Source organism: Anthonomus grandis, chromosome 4, assembly GCF_022605725.1.
Source record: "Anthonomus grandis grandis chromosome 4, icAntGran1.3, whole genome shotgun sequence".
Classification (NCBI taxonomy): domain Eukaryota; kingdom Metazoa; phylum Arthropoda; class Insecta; order Coleoptera; family Curculionidae; genus Anthonomus; species Anthonomus grandis.
Genome location: NC_065549.1, coordinates 20,791,543 through 20,815,551, shown reverse-complemented (window position 1 = coordinate 20,815,551; position 24,009 = coordinate 20,791,543). Strand labels below are relative to the sequence as shown.

The window sequence follows — 24,009 nt, the reverse complement described above, 5'->3', positions numbered from 1 at the left end:
TTTGATCGCAAATTTACCATATTTTTTAAATTTATTCTTTCTTCGTCGATATTACATTTAAGTGTAATATTGAACCATTTTGTTACATTAATTTTTTTAATGTTCGCACTAAGTCCTCTTTGATAAAATAAAATTTTAAAAGGAAATTATTATACATGCTATAAAAAATCCAAAACTGTTTTTTGTTTAATACCAAGTTTTATTTCCTGCTTGCCGTTTAAAACATTATCTAGGTTTGGAAAATAAATGTTTAAAAAAATATTACATTACTTATTTTAAAAAATACTAGATGTCCACAGACGAATAAATGAAATAAAACAATTTTCATGCTAACTCTAGAAAAATATATTACAATTATCAGAGCATTTCAAGCTTGCATATACGGTTTATATTATAAAACTATGTAACGCGTTAGATTTTCTATAATAGACAATTTATCTTGATAAAAAAATCTGTTTGGCCACCACTATAGAATATTCATCCATATAAGTGCCAAGTTTTTAACATGTTTGCGGAAACAAACCAAATTATATTATATTACAGCATTGATACTTAACTAGTGATTATGAGATTAGTAAACAAAAACTTTACATTCCTCAAACTTTTTGAGAAATTCCTCATCTATATCTAAATCTACTTTTGGGTGAACATAACTTTCTTCCGTTGCTGCGCGATTTTTCGCATCCCACTCTTTTATCCATTTTATATCCTCGGCATTGTCATCAAACATCAATTTGAAGTCTCCCTTATAGTCAGCTGGCATATCCAAATTATCCACATTAGCCTGGTCATAATATTGCTGAGAACTTATATATTCATCTCGTTTAAGAGATTTTACCATGTAGGGTCCTTCTAATTCATACCCTAGAATTTAAAAAAGTGATTAAAACAAATCAATAGAAAAAGAAAATAAGTAGTAAAACTCAAACTAATGCACATAGACAGGTTGGTCGACTTTGTATTACTTATCGAGCGACGGACGCTGGCCGAAAATAGCCCGTGCCTGTTCAGCGCCCAAGTACGGCATTATTTGCTGTATGACTGCACTGCTGTTGAGACTAAAAGCGTTATTTTAGTTCGCCTTGGCTGTACTACTGTATACAAAAAAAATAGTACTCTCGAAAGGGTTCAAAAAATCAAATGGTATTATGGTGGTACTTCATGCACAGAATGTACGGATTTATTTGCAATCGCATTTGACAATAGACCTTATGCAAAAAGCCTTTTTAAATGTTATTGCAACTATTGAGAAATGGTTTTATATTTAGAAATATATTTTAATATTTAGAAATATTTAGAAATGTTTCTGCCTCATTGACTGCAAGAAACAAGAACAGTCGAAAGTGTTCAGAAAAAAAATGCCGGGATAAAATGGTTAGGAGTGCCCTAGAATTGGATCAAACAGAAGTTGGCAGGAATTGCATATTTCAAATTCAACTGTATCTAAAATTGGAAAATATGGCTCCAAATATTTTAAATACTCCAAAACTCATGAGATATTTCCCGATAATCAATGGCGATAAATAGAATTTTGTGAAATCGTTATGGAAAAGCTAACACAGATTAATCATCTTTCTCATTATATGGTAAACACAACCGTTCCATTCTTATTGGTCACAAGAAATTGAACATGGAAGCTTTGAATATCGTACTCAGTATCCTCAAAAATTAAATGTTTGGGCAGGTATTCTGAAAGACAATCCTATAGGACCATTTTTATTGATGTTTTTTTAAATGCCCAAACAATCAAATTCAAAATGGTTTTATTTGTCACAATCCATATTACAATATAAAAATACAAAATATTTGTTTTTATTATTTTTGTTGACAAATAGGACTTCTTCTCGATTGTACCAACCATTACTCCAAGCCTAATCACAGCATGAGTGAGAAAGCCTACTCACAGCATGAGTAAAAATGCAGGGCAGTAGCGATCGATCAGATGGACAGAAGGAGAAGGCGAAACAAGAACCAACACAACCCCACCCTATAATACGAAATGTCGAAATTTTAATACGAAATTTGGTGATTTATTGTTTGTCAGTCCTGACCTGGGTTTTGCTTTTTATACGTTTATGAAAGTGGAGAATTTAGATTTAGACTGTGAGGAAGTGTGTTTTTTTATTTGTGTTTGTGGATTTCTTTTGGTATTGTACCTAAAGACCTTCAAATGTTTTGACCCTGGGAACATAGACAGGAAAATTTAGTAAATGAAGAGAAAAGTGTTTGTGCAGGCTTATGGAGACCTTGGGTGCACAATAACATTTACGATAAAAACAATTTGGAGAGTGGTTTGGACGGTAATTTAGACTCAGATAGTTCTGATAGTTCATTTTCTAGTGTTGAGGAAGAAGCAAGGGAAGTAGAAGCTACAGGGGAAAATCAAGCAATTTTAAAACGTAATTGTTTAAGTACGAATGCCAAACAAATTTGTTTAAATGTCTATAACAATCTAAGGAATGATCCTCAGTTCACAAATGATTTTAGTGCTTTGCAAAAAACAGCGTTCTCTATAAAACAATATGCTATTTTTAGAAAAAAAGTTTAATCCTTTTTTACAAAAAAAAAGAAAAGATGCAGGACCATCAAAGGGATATTGCTAATGACACGGATATTGCGAAACTGCTAAGGGGAGTTGTGTATTCTAAATACAAAAACAATGAGGCTCCGACCATAGAGATGGTTAAGGACACCTTATCGGCAAGGGACAAACATTGCTCAGTCTCAACCTTGCGGAGATACCTGATAAAACTTGGATTTAAGTTTAAGATAAAACAGTGCAATTGTAATGGATAATGCACCATACCATTCAAGGCTTTCTGAAAAACTCCCACATCTTCACATAAATTGGCAATTGACATTTTTATTAAAACATGATCTCTATTTTCACGAATCTTATACAAAGAAATAATTATTGGAAGTTGTAAATACCAAATCATGGGAAAAGCAGTATGTAGTAGATAACATAGCGAAAAAGTATAGTCATACTGTCCTCAGACTTCCTCCGTATTATTCTATTATTAATTATTACTATTAACCAGATTATATAAACTATTTCTTTTTTGAATATTAGAATTATTCACGGGGATAGCTAAAGTGACAAGGCATAATTGAGTGAGTGAATGGAAGTTGCACTAAGATATATGACTAACATGATCTCAAGATCATATTTCACCCAAAACTAATAAACTGGGAAATATTTCGCAATGGTCCACTTTGTTACTGAACTGGTTAAAATCTAACCAGTATTCCCGTAAGTAGTAAATAATATTAACCGAGTAAATAATTCTTAGCACTTACCAAGCTTTCTATAATAGTTTCTGGTTCCAACTCCAGATATAACTGCAATTTTCGTATTACGGTGCTCTTTGATGGCGATAGTCTCGGCCCAGTGCATTAGTGAAACACCAAAACCTATAAAAAAAATACATTATTATTTCATTCTTTACCAACGAAACAAAAGCAAACCTTGATGTTGAAATTTATCGTCATCTCGTCCACTAACTGGAACCACGCTACCGTAGACATGTAGTTCTCTAATAACAGAGCAACCACCTTGCAGCTCTGGTCTGAAGGTCATCTCTTCAGAACACTTCCTCAGCCTAAATAAAATTTTAATTTTTTTCTATATTTCAAATAAAGCAAAAAAAAAAGTATGACCTTAGCAAACCGATCAAGATGTCCTGTTCCGGATCTTCATAACTCAAAAACGTCTCCCAGCCGCCGTTTGCCCAGTAATCGCGTCTAACAGGCTCAACATCGTTTGGTCTAACTTTTTCGTGAATCTCGGTAATTCCCACTTCTCTGGTGCGAACATCGCGACATTTAAGTCCCAAATCTTTCATTCGATCTAATGCCAGTTCTCTTAGATTTCCGTGCTCTACTCCAGAACTAAAAATATATGACCAAGTACTGTAAGATAATGTATCAAAATTAACATTGAAAAAACATAAAAATCTTTTGTAAAAAAAAAACATTGGTTTCCGAAACAAAACGAATAGAGATGTTATTTAATGGTTAAAAGAAAAAATAATAAACAGATTGATCCATAAATATACGACTACAATTAAGACTGCAAATTTCGCCAAAGAATAGTAAAACTCATTTTATAAATTTTTTAACATTCAGAGTTAATTCAAACTTATGCCTTCAGAGATTTCCATAAATATTGAAAAAAAAAACTTTTAAAACAAAAGTATATTGGCTTTTTCTAAAGGAGAAGAAATATAGTCTGTCAAAAAATTAACAAATGCGCTTCAATTTATTTTTTTAATTCTATTATAATAGTTTATTAACAATATAGCCGAAGTACAATGAATACAATCCACTTATACAGAGAAGTCGCAGTTATGTGGACAATCTCCTGGATTTAAAGAGTTTCTAAGAAAAAAAGCAGAGTTTCAATAAAAAGTTTTCCTTTAGCCCCTTCCTAGAATTAAAAGCCCCTAAAGGACGAAAGAATACTCTGAAACTCATGTTTTTGTTAATAACTTTTAAAATACTCGATATGATTTCATGAAATTTTAAATGTTCCTAAAATAAACCTATTAGAGACCTGAATGCTAGTTATCACTTTTTAGGAAACATTATTTTTACCAAGGAAACAATGTTTTCGATGGCAATATATTTAATTGAAAAAAAATATTAGGTTAAGTTATGCTTCATAAATTTTGAGAAGAATTTACCAAGCTTTATAGCTATCGTATACGCATCTGGGCTAGCACAAATCTATTTAATTTAGTAAATACACAAAAAAGTACCTTAAATTATAATATAAAAAACTGACTAAAAGTAGCGTCCTTAATAAGGACCGTAGATGGAGTTCGCAGGTTAAGGATCAAGAAATCAAAAACTCCTTTTTTTGAAAAGGTGCCGACGTTTCGACGTTTATTTACGTCTTTTTCAAGGCTGTTTACTGTGAAGAAGCTTTTTTGTCGATTGCATATATACTAATGGCAACAGAATAATATATGTAGATGGCAAATATGTGATTATACTTTAAACAAACATAACATAAATCACACATAATAGACAATAACTTTTTTCTTTAATAACATATCACTTCTACGATATACATATATATTTACAAATAAACAAACACGGTCAAGTGCCACCGATGAACAGATGTTAAATAACCAGTAACCTTAGGGCTAGGTTAGTTTTTTCATCATCATCCAGCCAAACGCGTCCATTGTTGAACATAGGCCACCTACATAAGTCTCCGTGTCCTTTTATCTTGTGCAGTTGCAAGCCATTTACTGGTAATTCTTTCGAGGTCGTCCGTCCATCGAGTTGGTGGTCTTCCCCTATTTCGTTTGTCCGATCTTGGTCTCCATTCCGAAATTCTCTTAGTCCATCTGCCGTCTCGCAATATGACCGGCCCATTTCCACTTAAGTTTTGCGATGCGTGTTACAATATCCTCGACGCCAGTTCTTCTGCGTATTTCTTCGTTTCTAACCCTATCTCTCAACCTCACACCAAGCATAGAACTCTCCATTTTACGTTGTGTTATTAGTAGTTTTCTCATACTTAGTTTAGTGAGACTTAGTGTTTCTACGCCATGCGTCAAAACTGGAAGTACACACTGATTAAATGCTCTTCTTTTAAAGTGAACTGGAACATAATTTTTAAATATATCACTGAGTTAGCTTACCAAACGCGGTCCAACCCAGTGATATCCTTCTCAGCAGTTCGGTAGTCTGGTTATCTCTGCCAATTCTTGTTTCGTGTCCGAGGTAAACGTACTTATCCACGATCTCAATTTCGGTGTTTTCCAGTCTGATTGAAACAGTAGGTACCAAGTTTGTCATAATTTTGGTCTTGTTATAGTTTATTTTTAAACCACGGGACGTTGGTTTAAAAGTTTTTGGAAGCGCGTTGTAGTTGTTCCAGCGTTTCTTTAGCGTCTTTCAAATCGTCGGGTATAAGTACTATGTCATCGGCAAAGCGAAGGTGGTTTAGCTTTTCACCATCTATGTTCACACCCTTGTCACCCCATTCCAAAGTTTTAAATGCATGTTCTAAGACTGCAGTAAACGGTTTTGGAGACATCGTATCTCTTTGCCTGATTCCCCTTTTTATTTTCTTTGTGATAATATATAGTTTCACCGTTGTTGTTGCATTTTCATAGATCTGTTGTATGATTTTGGAGTATCTGTAATCGATTCTGCAGTCTCTCAATGTTCTAAGGATTGAAGTTAATTCTACCGTGTCGAATGCTTTTTGGAAATCAAGGACAAGAGGTTTAATGTATTCCACCGTTTTTTCTATTAAGATCTTAAGGCATTGTAAATGATCGTTTGTTCCATATCCAGAGCGGAAGCCAGCTTGTTCTCTCGGCTGGCAGAAATCAAATTTCCTTTCCAGTCTGTTGGTGATAATACGAGTGAAGAGTTTGTACAGATGATTTAGAAGGCTTGCGGCGTTAACTTTACAGTGTTACTATTTTGCCAAGAGTTTGCGGACGGTAGCTCAGAATTATTGGAGGCTTGGGATTGTTCGAAGGTTCACTTATGACTGGCTATTAAAAAATCTAAACTTGATTATAACTATTAAATAACAGGGCGCCACTTAGTTTTTAGAGAATTTAAAGAAATATCGATAAAAGAGGTTGACTGAAATTATTAATATAATTATTGAAATTAATGAAATATCAATGGAGCGTTAATGAACATAAGAAATAGAAAAATAAAACGCTACAGGCTTATGGGTCTATAGTTTTAAGTCTTTTTTATAAGTCTGTATTATCACTTTTTGTATGGAGGAGGATCATTAATGAGTTGTTCCAGGACATGGGAATATCCTGGGTCTGTAGGCACAAAGTAAAGAGATTTTTTATTTTATTTATTAACACGTTTCCTCCCAGTTTAATGGCATCTATAACAACTTTATCCTCTCCAGGGGCTTTGTTATCCTTCATTTTCTTTAGAGCATGTCGCATGTGATATCAGGAATGTCTTCTAAGCCTTGGTTTAATATTTAAGTGTTGTGTGTTCTGATAGATCTATAGGTATTTGATTTGCCTATAGTGCTTCATAGAACCCTTCTACTATACGTAACATCTCTTCTCTGTCTGATATTTGTTGCCCATTTTTGTCTCTAAGCTTAAGGATTTCTTTTTTATCATTTGTTTATTTCCTTCTTAACACCTTCATGCTTTTATTCTGCTCAATTGTCTGCACAACTTTCTGGTTCTCGTAGTTTTGCAAGTCCCTCCTAATGGCTTTTGACACCTCTCTATTAATAGTTCTGATTTTTTCTTCTCTATGTAGCTTTATATGAAATTTAGCTTAAGCTTCCGTTATTGTTGAAATTATTTTACTATTTAGGTTGTTTATATCGTTGGTGGGTATTTTAATTAGAAGTGATTTAGAAATTTATTTTTCAAATGCGCCTTTATCCTTTGGTGGGGTCGATGATTTGGTTTTGGTATCTCTGGTTAGTTTGATCCTTTCTTTACCGACGTGGATCTCTATCTTAGCCCTCATTATTCGATGACCACTTCCTGTTGTGAAGCTATTTAATACGGTAACATCTTTAACTATACGTTTTTTGTTCGAAATTATATAGTCTATTTCGTTTAGAGTTTTCCTATCTGGGCTTTTCCATGTCCATCGTCTATGCGGTTTTTTTGTGGAGCTGTTCATTTGGAATAAGTTTTTCTCCAGTAGGTAATTTAGTAGCATTTCACCACGGTCATTTCTTCCTGGGCTGCCAAAATTTCCTAAAGCGGACTCTATTGGATCTAATTTTAGTCCAATGTTGGCGTAAAAGTCGCCACATAAAATGGTAAAATGACAGTGAGCTTGTTTGAAAGCCTCAATAACGTCGTCGTAGAATATGTCCATCTCTTCTTCACTGTGTTCTGATGTTGGTATATCGTTGGTATATCGCTTGTTGAGTTTTAAAAACTCTCGTCGACATTGCTTTTATTTCCACAATATTTTCTACTAGTTTTCTGTTTACCAGAAAACTAGTAGAAAACAACTCCACCCACTGCTCTTTTCCATAGTAATAGAAAACATTCCCAGACTTTAACGTCTGTAAACTTTCTCCTTGTCTTCTAACCTCCCTGAGTCCCACTATATCCCATGTGATTTTGCTTAGTTCTAGTTCTATTTCGGTAAGCTTCTCTTCGGACAGTAGTGTTCTGGTGTTATAGGTTGCAATTTTTAAGTTTATCTATTTTCGATGTTGTTTTCTTTTTCTCCTCGGGGGAGCCTGAAACCCCCAGAGGGCGCGACCCCAGGTGGCGGATAGGGGAAAGCCTCTCAGATATGAGTGGTAGGAGGGAAATCAAATACCTCCCGCGGACCAAACAGGCAAAAGACAGCGTCTGACCCAGAGTGGGCGGCTGCCAACAGCGTCTAACCCAGATTGGGCAGCTGAAGTAAAAAATAAACAGATTTTTGTGACATAAATCGAATTAAAGAATGGATTATTATTATTAGGAAAGTGTTAGTTATTACGCAGTATATTATTTACTTACGCCAAAATACCGTACTTAACAGAAAGCCGTACTTTAAAAACCGAAATCCTAATGATGATTGGGTTTGTAAACCAGATGCGAACTCAAAATGAAGCTGTGGCGCCATTTTGAGAAACTCATCCCGATTTACTGTAATACTGTAAGTAAAATTGAGGAGCACATCAAAGTTCATGGACAAGTAAGATATATCCCCTAGACAAAAGCGACCATCGGTATGCGAGGATACAAAATTGAATATTTAAGAAAGCAACACTTCATATTATTTATTTCTAATAAAGCTAAAGAATTTCAAATTAAACAGCTTCATACAAAAAATATTATATAAATAAATAAAAACGCTTTTATTAACCTTTAATTTCCAAAAAAGTATCTTATTCAACCCATTTAAGGTTCACCTAAGATAAAATATTTAATCACGCGCTATATTGACATATTATTATGTTGTATAACTATTTTTCAACAAAAAAAAAATATATACTCCGTCGGTTCATGACTGTACCTATGTTACAATCGTACCTCCTCAGTCGCAGCAAAAGCATTGAAGGCAAGCCGCGCAGGTTACCACTCAGAATTTTCTTGTATGTTCACACTTGACTGTGCATTAGAAATTGTCGAGATTTAAATTTATTTATAGTAAAAATTTTGAAATTGTCGGGTATGGGAAACATGGCTGTTTTATATTGTGGTATAGTAAAAGCATGGCGTGATCTAACATTAACACTGTGAATTGCTATGCGTGGTAAAAATTTGAATTTAAGAAGTTGAGATACTTCTGGTTTCGTAAGCAATTTATGAACGAATTTTAAAAAATGGCGTGTTCTTCGGTTTTCCATATTCAGCCGTACGTATTCCATATAAAACCCTACAGCTTGCTTTTGTACTTTTTGAATTTTTTTATTGACCTTCTGCAGTTAGACAAGACCCGTACAGAAAGTCACAATAATTAAAATGCGATATAAAAAGGCTCAACAACATCACACAACATATTTTTTAATGGAAAGTTTAACAATTGTCGGTTGTTGTAAATTAAATTAAGAGCATAAAATCCGTACATGTTCATAAAATCTTAGATCCTCATCCACTATATGACACCTTTCCACTTACAAAATCCAAATTAACTGCTTAAAGATAATATATCTAATTTATAGGTTAGGTTAATCACACTGCAGTACAACAAAGCCTAATGGTCATGGCTTGTAAAATATTTAATATAATACTTTTTTAGAAATAAAATTGGATAGGAATGCTTTTCTTTTTTCAGGCTCTCTTTTTTCATAGTTATAAATAGATGTAGTTCATAAATTTATTATTTCTGTGAGATAAACAAATACTTCTGACAACTAGTACATTGAACATCTTAGAAGTTGCTACATCTACAAAATGGCAAAATATAGGTGTTTCACTATAGGTATACTTGAATACAAGTATTGATTTACATTACATTAATATGTATTATACATTAATATGTTTTTATAAGATGAATATACATCTATGCATTTTTATGCCTTTCTTTCTTTCTTTCATCGGATAACATACTAATAAATTTTGAAATTCAAAAGAACCTTTATTATTCAAAGTAAAAATTTGTTACTGACAATGCATTAAGAAAAATTAGATATATCGGAACTATGATTGTTATATTTAAAAACATATTACAACTTTCTGATTTTTAAAAACATATAAAACACAAAATAGCAAATCATAAAATAGCAGCTTACCAGTTGCAATCAAGCTTGTAAGGCAGTAAGCCTAAGACTACCACTGTCACTATGGATAAAAAATTGCTTGAGCATTTTTGAGTGAGGCACATGCAAGTTTAACTGATAATTCCTACCAGCGTCAATTACTCTCTCCAATGCATAAAAATAAATAACACGAGCTGAGAATACAACAAAGAGGGCAACAAGACTTAGACATATCAGCCTCTGACAGATCTCTCTGTAGAATTGCTCCCTTTTGTAAAAGAAATTCTTTTAAAAAGATAGCATCATCGACCACGCATTTACTTTTCGTTTATATGTTTGTTCCAGATGCATTAAAACAAAGGCGTTGAGCCCCACACAATTCTTTTACAATTAGAAAATCACAATTTGTTCTCGTCTAAGTTTGAATTCAAAACCATCTCAAGTTCAATAATGTATGTAAGTTAAAAATGTATGAATCTTAGTTAACTTATATAAAATATTAATAGTATATACTCTTTTCATAAATGTTGTAAATTTTTACTTACGTGACAAGAGGCATTGGGATATCTCTCTGGACCCTATAGACTCTAGTCCATGGCGGAACAAGGGCCAAGATTTTAGCAATAAGATCTACTAATACAGAGGGTGAGTAGCTCTTGTATCTGCCAGTTTTCCACAATTCATAAAGTCCAGTTCCTCTGATAACCAATGTTGGGTAGATCTTTAAACCATCTGCTCTGAATGATGGACTTTCAAAGAACTCCTAAAAGTAACCCACCTTATGTAAATTTCATATGTTCTTTCTTTATGCACAAACGTAAAAATATAAAATTTTGAATTTCGCATTTGGGATGTAATAATTAAAGAATCTCAGGTAACATATAAATTAAAAATTTAAATGTTTTAACTGTCATTAATAAAAATCCTATAACTGGCAAAATTGTTTAAGAAACTTACGATAAACTGTTCAATATCCCTTTCTAAATCCACATTAGGCAAGTCGGGCATCATATGAGCGACAACTTTAAAGCCAGCATCTTTGGCCAAATGAAAAGTCTCACATACCGCTTTGACAGTATGCCCTCTATTGGTATCAAGAGCGACGTCTTCATATACTGACTGAACACCAATTTCAAGTCGTGTACATCCATATTTTAGCATATCAGACAGATGCCTCTGCAAACAGTAATCCGGTCTAGTTTCTATAGTAATTCCAATACATTTGGCATTGGACCTTTCCGAATACATGACAGCTTCATCAACTGAAGAACTTTTATGGCCAGATAAGGCGTCATGAAGGTTTCTAATAAAATAATCTCTGTAGTCTTCAGGAAGGCTCATAAAAGTACCACCCATTACAATAAATTCGACCTGCAAGATAAAGCATTTAAGAAACCATATTTTCAGAATTTACTTTTATCACCTACTTTGTCAACAGAATGCCCCAATTGTTTTAGCTGTTCCACTCTATGTCTGGTTTGTAAATAAGGATCATATCGAGCTCGTATGGCTCTCATAGAAGTTGGTTCATATCCAGTATAACTTTGAGTGGAATACTCAAAATCAGAATCAGGACCACCAGGGCAATAAACGCATATATTGCCAGTCATATTAATATGAGGGCATCTATGTGGTTTACACATAACGGCTACTACTGCTATCTAACAAGAAATATATTATTTAAAAAAAATATATAATTTCTATATTTTTGAACAGCTTTATTCTTTACATGTAAAAAATATAGTGGACAAATACACATTGCTTATAAGTTAAAAAACATCACAAATAATTTATTAATTATCTATAGACAAATCAAAATTTATTACTTACCCCACTAGCAGTTCTAATAGGTTTAGCCAGAAGTTTTGGAACCAAAATTTTTTTATAATCCTGTGGTACTGCAGCAATGATATCAACAAGCCTGGGAGATGTAGCTAGGCCATATTTTGAAGCCACTTTGTGTTTCAATGCATTGAGGTTAACATTTCGTTTTGCCCCATGTGCCTTTATCAATTCCTGGACGACTTCAGCAACAGTCATTACTTTTTTCTCTTCAATTGTAAAATGGCTATAATCTGAAAAATTAAATTTAAATAAGGGTAAATGTAATATTTTCTAAATAAGATAGCTACAAAATTTGGTCAAAATGGGTTAAAGACATCAGTAGCCCCTGATGCCTATAACTGTTCATGTGGTGAATATAACTCAATTTTTCAAAAATTTACAGTTTTTTTATTTAGCACAGCTTTACTGGTATCTGCAGTGTTTAAGGCGAATTTGATACAGATATGTTTAATTAATATAGCTATTAAAATTAAGACTAAATACAGAGTGTTCTGGTAAGGTGGTACTTAAGACAATAAACCTTTTATGAAAATTATTGTTTTTTTCTTTTTACAATGTTCACATTTTTTCCTGTCATTATATTTTATATTTAAATAAATAATCGCATGTTTCCATATTTAAGAAAGCTTATTTTTTTATAGGAAATAATAACAGATAAATAAAATTGTTAAAGTTATTTTTTTTTAAATGCTAAGCCAGCATTTTTATAATTTTTGTCATATTTAGGACGAAGAATGAAGGTTATATGAGTTTGTAAAAGTTTATCTATGCTAAGTTTTTTTAAATATTCTGTTTTTGACTAATGTAAGTTGACCATGACCGAGTTAAGCATTCCTTGGCAGAATTTATTACATATTCTACTAATAGATCTACTAATTTCATTCAAAGATGTATGATAATCTATTTGTAAAAAGAACCTTTTCACATGATAAGAGATCAGTTCTTTGACACCAACTTTCTACTTTAAAATTATAGGCATTGTCAGGCAGATTGGGCTGAAGGTTCCATTTTAAAACTTTATGGTAAAGCTGAAATTAAGCTTGACATGAAAGATTATTATTTCTGCAAAATTTTACAATGGACAAGTTACATTAACAGTATATAATTTAATAAACACCATTTGAGTATAACATTAATTTCGCTTCCTATAAAACTGTATAAGAATTGTTTGCATACAGGATGTTCCTTAGCTTATAATATTTTTTTAATAAATTTTATGTAGGTCAGGTATGACAAGATTGTGAAACGTTTGTAAATAAAGATATCTGGGCTCTAATAAGTTTTTATTGGCAAGACGATGTCTTAAGTACACTTCAGCTGATCAGCCATCTCATTATTCATGCAAAAAGCATTAAGAATCAGAAAAAATAAACCTTTAAAATGTAATGATTTTTCAAAAGAATTTTTTTCAATAGAAAGGGTACAAAAATGATGTATAGAACATTTTAAAACAAAAAAAATCTGGATGAATTGAATACAAATGATGTTAATTTTCAAAACACAGCAATGCAAAAACTCCAATATATCAATTATTAACGGGGATATAACTTCAGGGATGCGAAGTCCCACAGCGATCCGTTCTGGAGCCAATCTTGTTTTTAGTATAGCCTTATTGAGCTTAATATCTATAAAGAATTCACTATGTTTGCGGATGATACATCGATATTATAGCGAGATAAGGCGGTGGAAAGGTTGCAGCAAGCCATGGAATATGACATGAACATTATTAATTAATGGTTGATTAGATTATCAATGGAAGAAGATTTAATGAATGGCATATTTAATCGTCTCTGTCTAAATCAAAGCAAAAGACCTATTGTTGGATTTAGGTGTGACATAGCAGCTCTGCTCTTAAATGATAATCCCTTGCAGAAGGTTAAAGTAACTAAGTTTCTGGGCATTCTGATTGATCAAGAATTATGCTTTGAAACCATATTACTAACCTTAAGTAGAAAGCTTTTTATCAGAATATTTTGTTATATAGATTGTAAGGGAGGAATTGGGATCAGCTGGCACAGACAGTCTATTTCTCATTATTTGAGTTGCACCTCAGGTATGAAATGCCATTCTGGAGTGTTGTCAATACGGGACTTTTAAATATGGTTTTTATGATTTAAAAGAAAGCTGTTCGTTTTAGTATTGGAATAAATTTTAAAAAAGTCTTGTACACACTTATTGATCTCAAAATGTTAACTCTTACATCTTTATTCATATCAGAAGCATCTACTCTTATTTTTAAAAATCGTTTTGCACTCAAGGGTCCTGTCACTCATCACAACACGCAGCAAAATCACCTTTTAACGCTTCCAAGATCTGCACTGGTAAAAAAGTCACTTACATATGAAAGCAAGAAAATATTCAACCATTTACCAAGAAATCTGATAACACTAAATTCAACATTTTTTAATAATCAAAGTGGCCATCTAAAAGTATAATTTATTTTACTCTGCGGCTTGAAATATAATCAGAAAAAGAAACAAGATTTTTCTTAAATTGCGCTGTAATAAGCTTTAAAATTTACTTGCAATAGAATAACTCAAAAAAATTATCTAATTAATGTTTCGAACTTATTTACCCTCATCACACAAATAAAATAACTTAACAAACCTAATTAGTTTATATTTGTATTCATTATTGCTTAACTTATCTTAAATGACCTTATTTTTGAAAAGTGGTACTATTTTTGCTGTTTTTGAAAAAAAAATTGAAAAATATATTGGAACTTATACCTTAATTTATTAATGTTATTAAAGGTTCAACTACTCTGCACTTTCTTTAGGTACATAATAGCTGGATTTAAATAATGATCAAAAACCAAATCGTAATCGTAAATTTGTATGAAATATTGATGTCCCTCTTCTTATATCTTTAAAATATCAGGTTCAAAACAGGTTCATGAAAAAATAATTGCAGCAGCAAACAACTAATAAATAAAAAGATGATACCTTCCTCCTTTAAGATTTTTATATTGGGTAGGGCTTATTACAGTATGAAAGAATTCTACCTGGATGCATTTTAACATTTGACTTATTTATTACTTATAATTATTTTGCTTTTATTGTGATATTTGTCTGTTAATGTAATCATGTTTAATATCAGTGTTTGTACTTTTAAATTCTTTACATTTATATTATTATTTTGAATTGTTTTTATATAACTGTGGTTTTGTATGTATTTAATGGTTCTGTTCACTTTTATGACAATTTCGCTTTGACCACAGAATTTTTAATTTTTCAACTAAGCACTTTTGAATTTGAAAAAAAAATTAATATTGGCAATGTCGCGATTTCTTAAGGTTTAAGTAAAAGTTTACAGTTATTAACATAAATCACAGGTAAATTCTGATTTTCACAAGGAATTACTCATAAGTGAAATGTCTACTGCTCAATGTTCATATTACTATATAAAAAATTTAACTGAATATTGTATTTTAACCCTCCCTAAATACTCACTACACATTCCTTAAATACATCATCACAAACCATAATTATCGCGCATTTAATATGTTCAATTTAAGTGTCTAAGGGCTGCCCAACCCAATCCAACTCTGTTCATGGGGATTGATGCTTTCTTTTATGGTCATGACAAAATTTAAATTTGAAAAAATTCATATTCCCAAAAAAGGATGAATCAACATCTATCACATAAAAATTATCTCACATAAATAAACATTTTAGTGCTTTTTTTTAAGATGATGCTTTCTTTTCGTTCTCCCAAAAATTTGCAAGTCAAAAAAACCATAAACTAAAATTCAAAAGTCAGTGTTCCAAAATTAAGTTGTTTCCAGTTAGGACAAATTGGTAAACAACTTTAATAAATCATTGTTTTTTAAATTTTATTTTCTACCTATTTATTGCAGAAACAAAAAATATATATTATAGATCAATATAAAAATCAGTTTATGGTCGAATGATTCCATTAGTAATGCAGAGTTTAGATTTAACGACGGACTTATTTTTAGAAAGGATAGCAGTAGAATAATAAGTAATGTATTGTTTGCAATCAAAGACAGCTTCATTGCTACCCAAGTTAAAATTGTTAAGACGTGGAATCTGCGTTACAAACAAATCCCAGAATGTTTTGGTCCCTTGTGAAATCCTCGAGAGATTCGGCGGATATCATGGATTAATGACATTTGGGGACAGCATTTATTCAGGTTCTCAAGAGGTTGAAGATTGGTTCGCGAATTTTTTCGCGAAGTCCGTGTCCTTTTTTTGTGGTCCAGTGGTCTCTGAAGATGAGTTTATAAAGGCTATCAACAAAATTAAAGGAAACAAGGCTATTGGTCCCGAGGGCATTTCAGTTTATGTATTGAAGGGCTGCTGTGATCATTTGTTGAAGCCGCTAGGATATCTTAATATTATTCTCTGAACTTTCATTTATACAGATAGGAGGAAAATTGCTAAAATAATTCGCCTTAAACTATCGTCCAATTACTATTATGAGCTCTATTTCTGAAGTCTTGGAATTGATTATCTTTGAGCACCTATTTGGTGAAATAGGATTGCATTACTTCAAGTCAACTTGCCCAAAATCAACTTTCACTAATCTTACCTCATTGTGTCTATATATTCATGAAGCTATTAATGGAAAATCCCAGGTTAATATTATCTATACAGATATGGAGAAAGCATTTGATAGAGTGAGGCAGTGTACAATACTGAAATCTTTGTCAGACTTAGATGTATCTTCTTCTATTACGTGCCTAATTCAGTCATAGCTCAGTTGTAGGCTTCAATATGTTGAAATTAAAGGTTCCAAGTTATGTGTCTTTAAAAGTACTTCTGGTGTTCCACAGGGCTGCAATTTTGGACCACTCCTGTTTTTGGCTGCTGTCAACGGTCTGACTTGCAATATTAAGAATGCAAGGGGATTATTGTTTGCCGACGATTTCAAGTGTTTCCTTCAGATTCAGTTAAAGAATTATTGTCAGGCGTTGGGTGTGAATTAAATAGCTTCAGATTACATGTCAGTAAGTGGGCTGGTATGTCATTCACCCTAAATATTCACCCATATTTTTAATTACACCTTAAAAGGTGAACAACTTCAAAGAGTACCCCAGCCAAGGGCATGTATGCTTCCAATCTTGACATTAATTCAACTAGTCTGAATAAGTTTAGAAAAATAATACTAAATAAAGTGAAACAGAACTGCACTGATAATGATAAATCAGGTATTTGTTATTGTATTTTATTAGTATAAGTAATTTCTGTGTTTTTATGTACATTGTTTGTTTGCTCATTTTTGTATTTCCTTTTATTATATATTTCAGTACTTTTTATGGTAGGTTAAGTTAGTATTTGTAACTGGCGCCTTGTAATTGTTAATAGTTGTAACAAATAAATAAATAAAAGTCATTAAGTTGATTTTTGATACCGATGGAGTGCCCGTACTTGCAGGTTTCACATATTTTTAATTTTATTTTGACTACAACAGTCTTGCCCAATAAATGGAAGAGTGCAAGAATAGGCTGGGTTTTCAAAAAGAGGTCTAAAAATTATATTCAAATTCATATGTATTATTTTCTAAACTTTTTCAAACTTCTTTATAATAGAATATACAAATATACTCCCCTGTGAAATTAGAAGACTTAGCATTTAATTAATTTTCTTTTGTTAACAATTGCTGCTGTGCAGTAAACCTAGTGTGCCTAAATGATTATTTGTATCAGCATTAGGTCAAGTTGATGTATTTTACCTTGATTTCTGCACTTTGTACTTCTTCATAGGCTCATATATTTTGGTTTTTCTAAGCAATTAGTTGCTTTAATCTTATTGATGGGGTCATAAACAATTTGTGAAATATAAAGGATTTAAGTCTTATGCATATAAAGTTGCTTGGGAAATGTAACTTGAGACTTAATGGAGACTATAGAATGTCTCAGTCTCAAAAAATTATTTTTTGTTCAAAAACTTGGATAAAGAGAAAAGAAAAAAAAGCCAGAAAGAAAGAAAATTTGCTATATTATGTAAGACAAAATCTTGTGTAAAAGCATCCAAAAAACTAAAAAAATACAAATTCCTAGAAGAATTAAGAAATATTTTTAAACTATAAAATTAAAAAAAAAAAAACACATTATACAGAAATAACAAAAGAGGCTTATAAATAAGTAAAACTGCTGTCAAAAGCAGTTAAAAGTTAGTTAAGAAGTTTAAGAGACAAAAGATATTTCAAAATATGATGTTATGATGTTAGACCGCAGTTCAAAGTTAAGTTATTAGAAGCGATTTTAACTTTTTAATTTTTAAATATCTAATGTTTGTCTAATACATAGAGGAACAGGATTGTAAATTTTTTTACTAAAGTATATATTCGAGTTTCTGGTAAGGGAGGATGTAGGGATAAATTATCTATCTGATGAGTCATATGACCAGTGTTAGAGGAAGATTTAGGCCTTTTATGAATAAGAGTAGCTGCTTCTGAGAAAGAAAAGAGAAAATTGAGTTAAGATTTTCAATATATGAAGAGGGGTTTAGAAGAATCTCTTAACTCAGCTATTTAAATGCTTTTTTGTGAATCACAAAAATAATGTTCACATAAATCAAATAAAAATCAAATAAAAATAATGTTCATAATGTTGCTTAAGCCGCAAAAAGGCATGCCATAATGAAGATGAGACTCAACAAGAGAAAAGTACACTGAATGTGTAACCATGCCTCCCAGCTCATGACTTGTTATCCTTATTGTGAAGCATCCAGAGGATAATTTTAATGCTTTTAATTTTAAGATTTATGATAAGATCTTTGAATCGAAGGCAACCATCAATACTAATACCAAGGAACTTGCAGTTTTCTTTGTTTTGGAAGGGGGACTCATCACTAAATATCATACCCTGGATGTCACACTTAAATTCCATAATAAAAGTCTTGTCCACATCAAACATAAGCATGTTTGAAGCACACCACCCCAATAAAATCTTCAGAACTACTTTGCTTTGCAGTCTCAATGAGCTTAAGTTATTTACAAACAGCAAAAATAATAGTAGCCCTAACACTAAACCTTGAGATACTCCAGACTTAAGGGATCTAGAATCAGACAAACACCCGGATACTATGATTTGATAGATAGGTTTCCAGCCAGTCTCTGAGTATGATTTGATAGATAGGTTTCCAGCCTTTGCAATCCCACACCCCTCAAACAATATTTATTGATCTTGAGCAATAGTATTCCATGATCTACACAATCAAATGTCTTAGATAGATCACAAAATATTGCTGCTGCCGACTCTCCAGAATTCAAGGACACAAAGATATTTTCCAAAAAGCTAAAAACCGCATCATGAGTCCCTTTGCCAACTTAAAAATCCAAATTGATTTGCAGATAAAATGCTATTTTGTTGTAAAAAGGACAAAATTCTGCTTTTTGCAAGCTTTTCAACTATCTTGGAAAGGTTAGATAATCCCCACCCTTCTGAAGAGAGACCATAACCAAAACCTGCCTCTTTTAAACATGAAGGAAAAATGCCATTACTCCAGGAATTGTTTATAGCAGAAACCAAGACATTCAATGCTGAGGCTAGTAAACAGACTAGTAATGATGATATTCCATCAGCTCCAGATGATTTATGGTTTTTTAAGCTTTTAATTGCATCCTTAACTTCGGTGAGATGAACAGGATGAAAGATAAAAGACTTGGACTGACACTTGCTGAATATAATGTAAGGAATCAATATTACTACTCACATCCTTAAAAAAACTTTTTTTTGAGACAGAGACTTTGTGTTGTCTCCTTTAGATTTTGGAATCTAGGCCTCTTTGAGAAAATGGACAACTTCTTTCAATATAACTTGGGACCATTTGTTTTTTTATTATATATTAATGATCTTTTCGAATTATTATCCACACAAAGATTACAGTTTGCAGATGATATAAAATTATTTACAAAAAGAGATACTGAAGATGACTTCCTTCAGGTAAATCTTAATAAAGTCGAGAATTGGTGAAAAGTGAATAACTTTTATTTAAATGTTAAAAAACACTTTATTTTATAATTTTCTAGAAAACTATTGACAATTGAATGTATTTATACAGAAAATAATGTTGTGTTGATGAGGTTTGTGTATGATGCAACTAATCTGAGGGTTACTTATGATTGAAATTAAGTTTTGGCAACCATGTAAAAATTGCTTCAGATTTTACTACATTAATAAGTTTTATTTATTGTTGCTACTTAACTATTGATATTTTAAAAAACTATTACTCTAAAACTACTTTTCTTGTCTTACATATGCTCAAAATTAGAATATGGGTTTATAATATGGTATCAACTTTATAATTATAGAATCATAGTCACTTTCAGAAATGCTTGTTGCACAGTGTGATATAGATGTATCTTAGAGGGTTTTTTTTGCAAACTGCTATGTTTATGTGTTATGTGTTATCTATTTAAAACAATTATCAGATAACAGGGTACATTTACATTTATATTTATAAGGACATACAGTCAACAATAAGGTACATTTAGCATTTCTCAACTAGAAGAATTGTAAACATAAATTCTCACATGAGTTATATATACAAAAAAGCCGATTTTTTTAAATATATGATTCAACATACTTTAACATTTGAATCATCTTGTATCTTGGTAATAAATCGCTGAAACGATTATGTAATGTATGTATTTTAAATGATCATTTTAACAATGTTTTGATCTCTACAGGCTATAAGTCAATACTCAAATAACCAAAAAATGGCCTATTACAACCAATATTTGACACCAAAAATTACGCAAAATTTAATTCCTCTATTTGTATTTTTAATTAAAATATATCTGTTACTATTCTGGGAACTCATATCGAGAAGAATAATCCTTTTCATTATGCAATAGTGTTTAACCACATCAATTGATGGGTGCTTTGAACTGAATGAATTAGAGAAAAAAAAACTTTGTTCGACAATGATTTATTGTTTTTATTCTTTATATACATGACATAAAAAAAACCAAAATAATTAAAAAGTAATAGGTAAAATATTCCTTAAATCAAATTAAGTTTCATTGCTCATTTATACTTGTATGAATTAATTTTATATTAAAATGTATATATAAGTGTAAGTTGTGTCCCTTTAAGTTATGCCCAAAAATGTAAGATACTTTTTATGTATTGTTTCAAATGCACTTCTACTGACGTCCTTTTAAAATGCATAATTTTCATATTTGTATGTTTATAACACTACTGATCCATAGTTGCTAAAGCAAAAACGTTTCATAGACAATCTCTTGTTAAAGTAATGTTTTTATATAAAAATATGCATTTAAGATGTTTACTACCTTAAAGCTATTTTCTTAATTTAATTTAGAATTACAGGATGTTTTTTAGTTGATGATTATTTTTTAGCAATGATTATTGGGTCTTAAATTACATATTAAGCATCCAAGACCTATTTATCACTACTTAATTAGATTCCATGGCAATGCTTAGTTTTGTTATTTGTTTATTTTGACTCTTTGTTTTTTTTGCTGCTCGAAATTACTGCATAATTTTTTTCAAATACAATATATTAAATGAATGTACTGTATCTGCCACTCTTATTGTTTACCATACTATAGAACAAATTATTAGGGAAATGCTCTCATAGTAAGAATGGTTAGTGTTGCCACTATATTATGTACCACTACACTAAGGTATAACTCTCCTTTAGAGAAAACTTTAAATGATTTATGTACCTTTGGTATATTTGTAGGACATTGTATTTTAATATTAATATTGTGATCTTATTTTTAACCTCTTGTTCTCTGTTTGTATGTAAATAAATTATTATTGCCTAGTGCCTCCTTTTGCTCCCTTCTAGTAAATTTCTTGTTTGGTTGGAGTTTGCTGAAAGAATTAGAATATAACATGAGAAGCTTACCGTTCTTTTTCTTCATTGTTAGTTGAACTTCTTTGGGAGCTAAGTGTTAATTTAATTCTTAGATTTAATAATTCTGTCACCAGCTATATCAACTATTAAAAAAAAATTCTATTCAAAAGTAGTACACAAATAAGAAGACAAAAATATAGTAACTACATAACCTCAAAATAATAGAAAATAAAATTTTAAAATGCGGGTTGCCAGCTGGGTTCGTGGCGAAACATCCTCGTGAGCACAGAACACAAATATAGAGAAATGCGTGTTGCCTAATGAATAGACAGGAATTCCGTTGACAGCTTTATGACGTTGTTGACAAAGATGGGGGCAACCATCTTGGGTGGCATGTGGCGGGAAATTTAAGCCCGATTTATTGCCCGATATTTAAATTTGAAGCAATTTGCAGAATTACAGAAGTTGATGCGTCAGCTGATGAGTGATGAAAGATATAATTTAAATAGTTTCAAGACATTGCTTATTTAGGACATTTTAGATAATTAGATATTGATACTTACCAAGAATTATAAATTGGCACGATAGCTTTGGGATCAAATTAAAAAAAAAACAAAACTAAAATGTCTTTTAAATATTTTATTTTTAAATGAATTAATAAAATAAATTTAACAAAGGGCTTTAAAACACATAAAAAATTGTTACAATATATTCTAAATTAAATACTATAAACTGTAATATGGTATTAATAAGGTATGGTATTTTTAAGCAAATAAAAGCAAAATACTACTTTTGATTTTTGGTTAGTCACAATTAAGATGTCACAAGTCAGTGGGATTTTCTCTAGGAAGTATGGAACATGAAACATAATAAAACAGATTAAGGCAGTATATTGCGTATACAATATTATATCCTAATAGGGTTAAAATTAATTATTCTAATAAGTATTTCATCCTAATGATCCGAAATACATAAGTCTTATTATTGTAAGTATTGATTATTATAGTTGTTATGATCACAATTAAGGTTCTAAAAATACTTTAAATTGTTCTATATTATTCTATAATGTTACTTTAATCAATTAACATGATTTTAATTATGGGTCAGTAAATAAAATAGGACTGTAAAAAGCATAACATTTACTATCAAAAGGTAATTTAGCTTAAGGTTTAAAGGTATTTTAAAAATATTTAAGCAATAATTAAAATTCAGCGATTTTCAAAAAGCTGAATCAACTTTAAAAAAATAAGATATTACCTACTAATATCTTAGTATCATTAGCTAAAAAGTTAAAAAACTAAATTTTTCTGATTTCTGAGGATATTCAAAATTTTTGTTTTTTTAAAGGCATTTCAGATTGTCAACACTTTTTCTGTTTTTTAGAATGACCAACACTTAAAGATTGTCGTTGTGGTTTTAAAGTTGACTTTTGATTTATATCCTTTAAATATTTATAAATTATTAAGTATTACCTTGAACAATTTGTCTTACAATGTCATGTTGGTCACAAAAAAAGTGTTTAAAAAAATGTTCAGAAACCAACCAAAGCATTTTCTCTAAATTCTCTGAGTGAAAATAGTGTTCTCTAAATGAAATCAGTTTTTGAGAAGGATGTGTCAATCTGGATGTGTCATTATTTTCTTTAAACTGAACAAATAGGTGTTGTGTTTTTACTCCATGTGAATATCATTTCTACTCCAGCATCCCATCTAAGTCGCACAGAATTATTAGGGTTGTTAAAATCAGAACCAGAAAAGTGTTTGGAGCAAACTCGATAATTGGTGACATTTTTAGTCGGACTTACATGGCAAATTTTCCTCCAAGATTTTTGTAAGGATGGATTCAATGGAAATCTAAAAAATCTATTAATTCAACTTAAATAAATTTAACTTAATGAGTGAGCTACTCGACAAAAGTCAATATAAGTGCACCACTAGACTAAAACTATAGACCAGTCCATCGACCACGATGTATTTATTTCCTGCTTCTGATTTGGGAATGTACCTACTTCCTGCTTCTGATTTGGAAAACAGCTTAGAATCGTCAATAGCAGTCCTTTCAAAGGAATTTCCCATGTTGTACTGACATAGCAAAGCCCTCTGATTTCGCTACCGCGCTTTATTTGACGCATATACAACGCATCTCCTGCACCAGTCCCTTATGTCTGGCTTGCTATTGATCTAATTGATCCAA

The 24,009-nt window shown here is 31.4% G+C and overlaps 1 protein-coding gene across 2 annotated transcripts; it reads right to left on the bottom strand.

The window, feature by feature from the left end:
- Nucleotides 1-329: 329 nt before the first annotated feature.
- LOC126735706 (elongator complex protein 3) lies at nt 330-22,082 on the bottom strand. 2 transcript variants are annotated; one of them, XM_050439779.1, is made up of 9 exons: nt 21,868-22,082; nt 12,005-12,249; nt 11,602-11,835; nt 11,132-11,545; nt 10,720-10,937; nt 3,661-3,891; nt 3,469-3,602; nt 3,301-3,414; nt 330-864 (listed from the first exon to the last, which is right to left on the bottom strand). In XM_050439779.1, the coding sequence occupies exons 1-9, from the start codon at nt 21,881-21,883 to the stop codon at nt 572-574; spliced, it is 1,899 nt and encodes a 632-aa protein (XP_050295736.1). In that variant the 5' UTR covers nt 21,884-22,082; the 3' UTR covers nt 330-571. The 2 variants fall into 2 exon arrangements, with proteins under 2 accessions (XP_050295736.1, XP_050295735.1); XM_050439778.1 differs by lacking the exon at nt 21,868-22,082 and adding an exon at nt 21,683-21,719.
- Between the last annotated feature and the right edge of the window lie 1,927 nt (nt 22,083-24,009).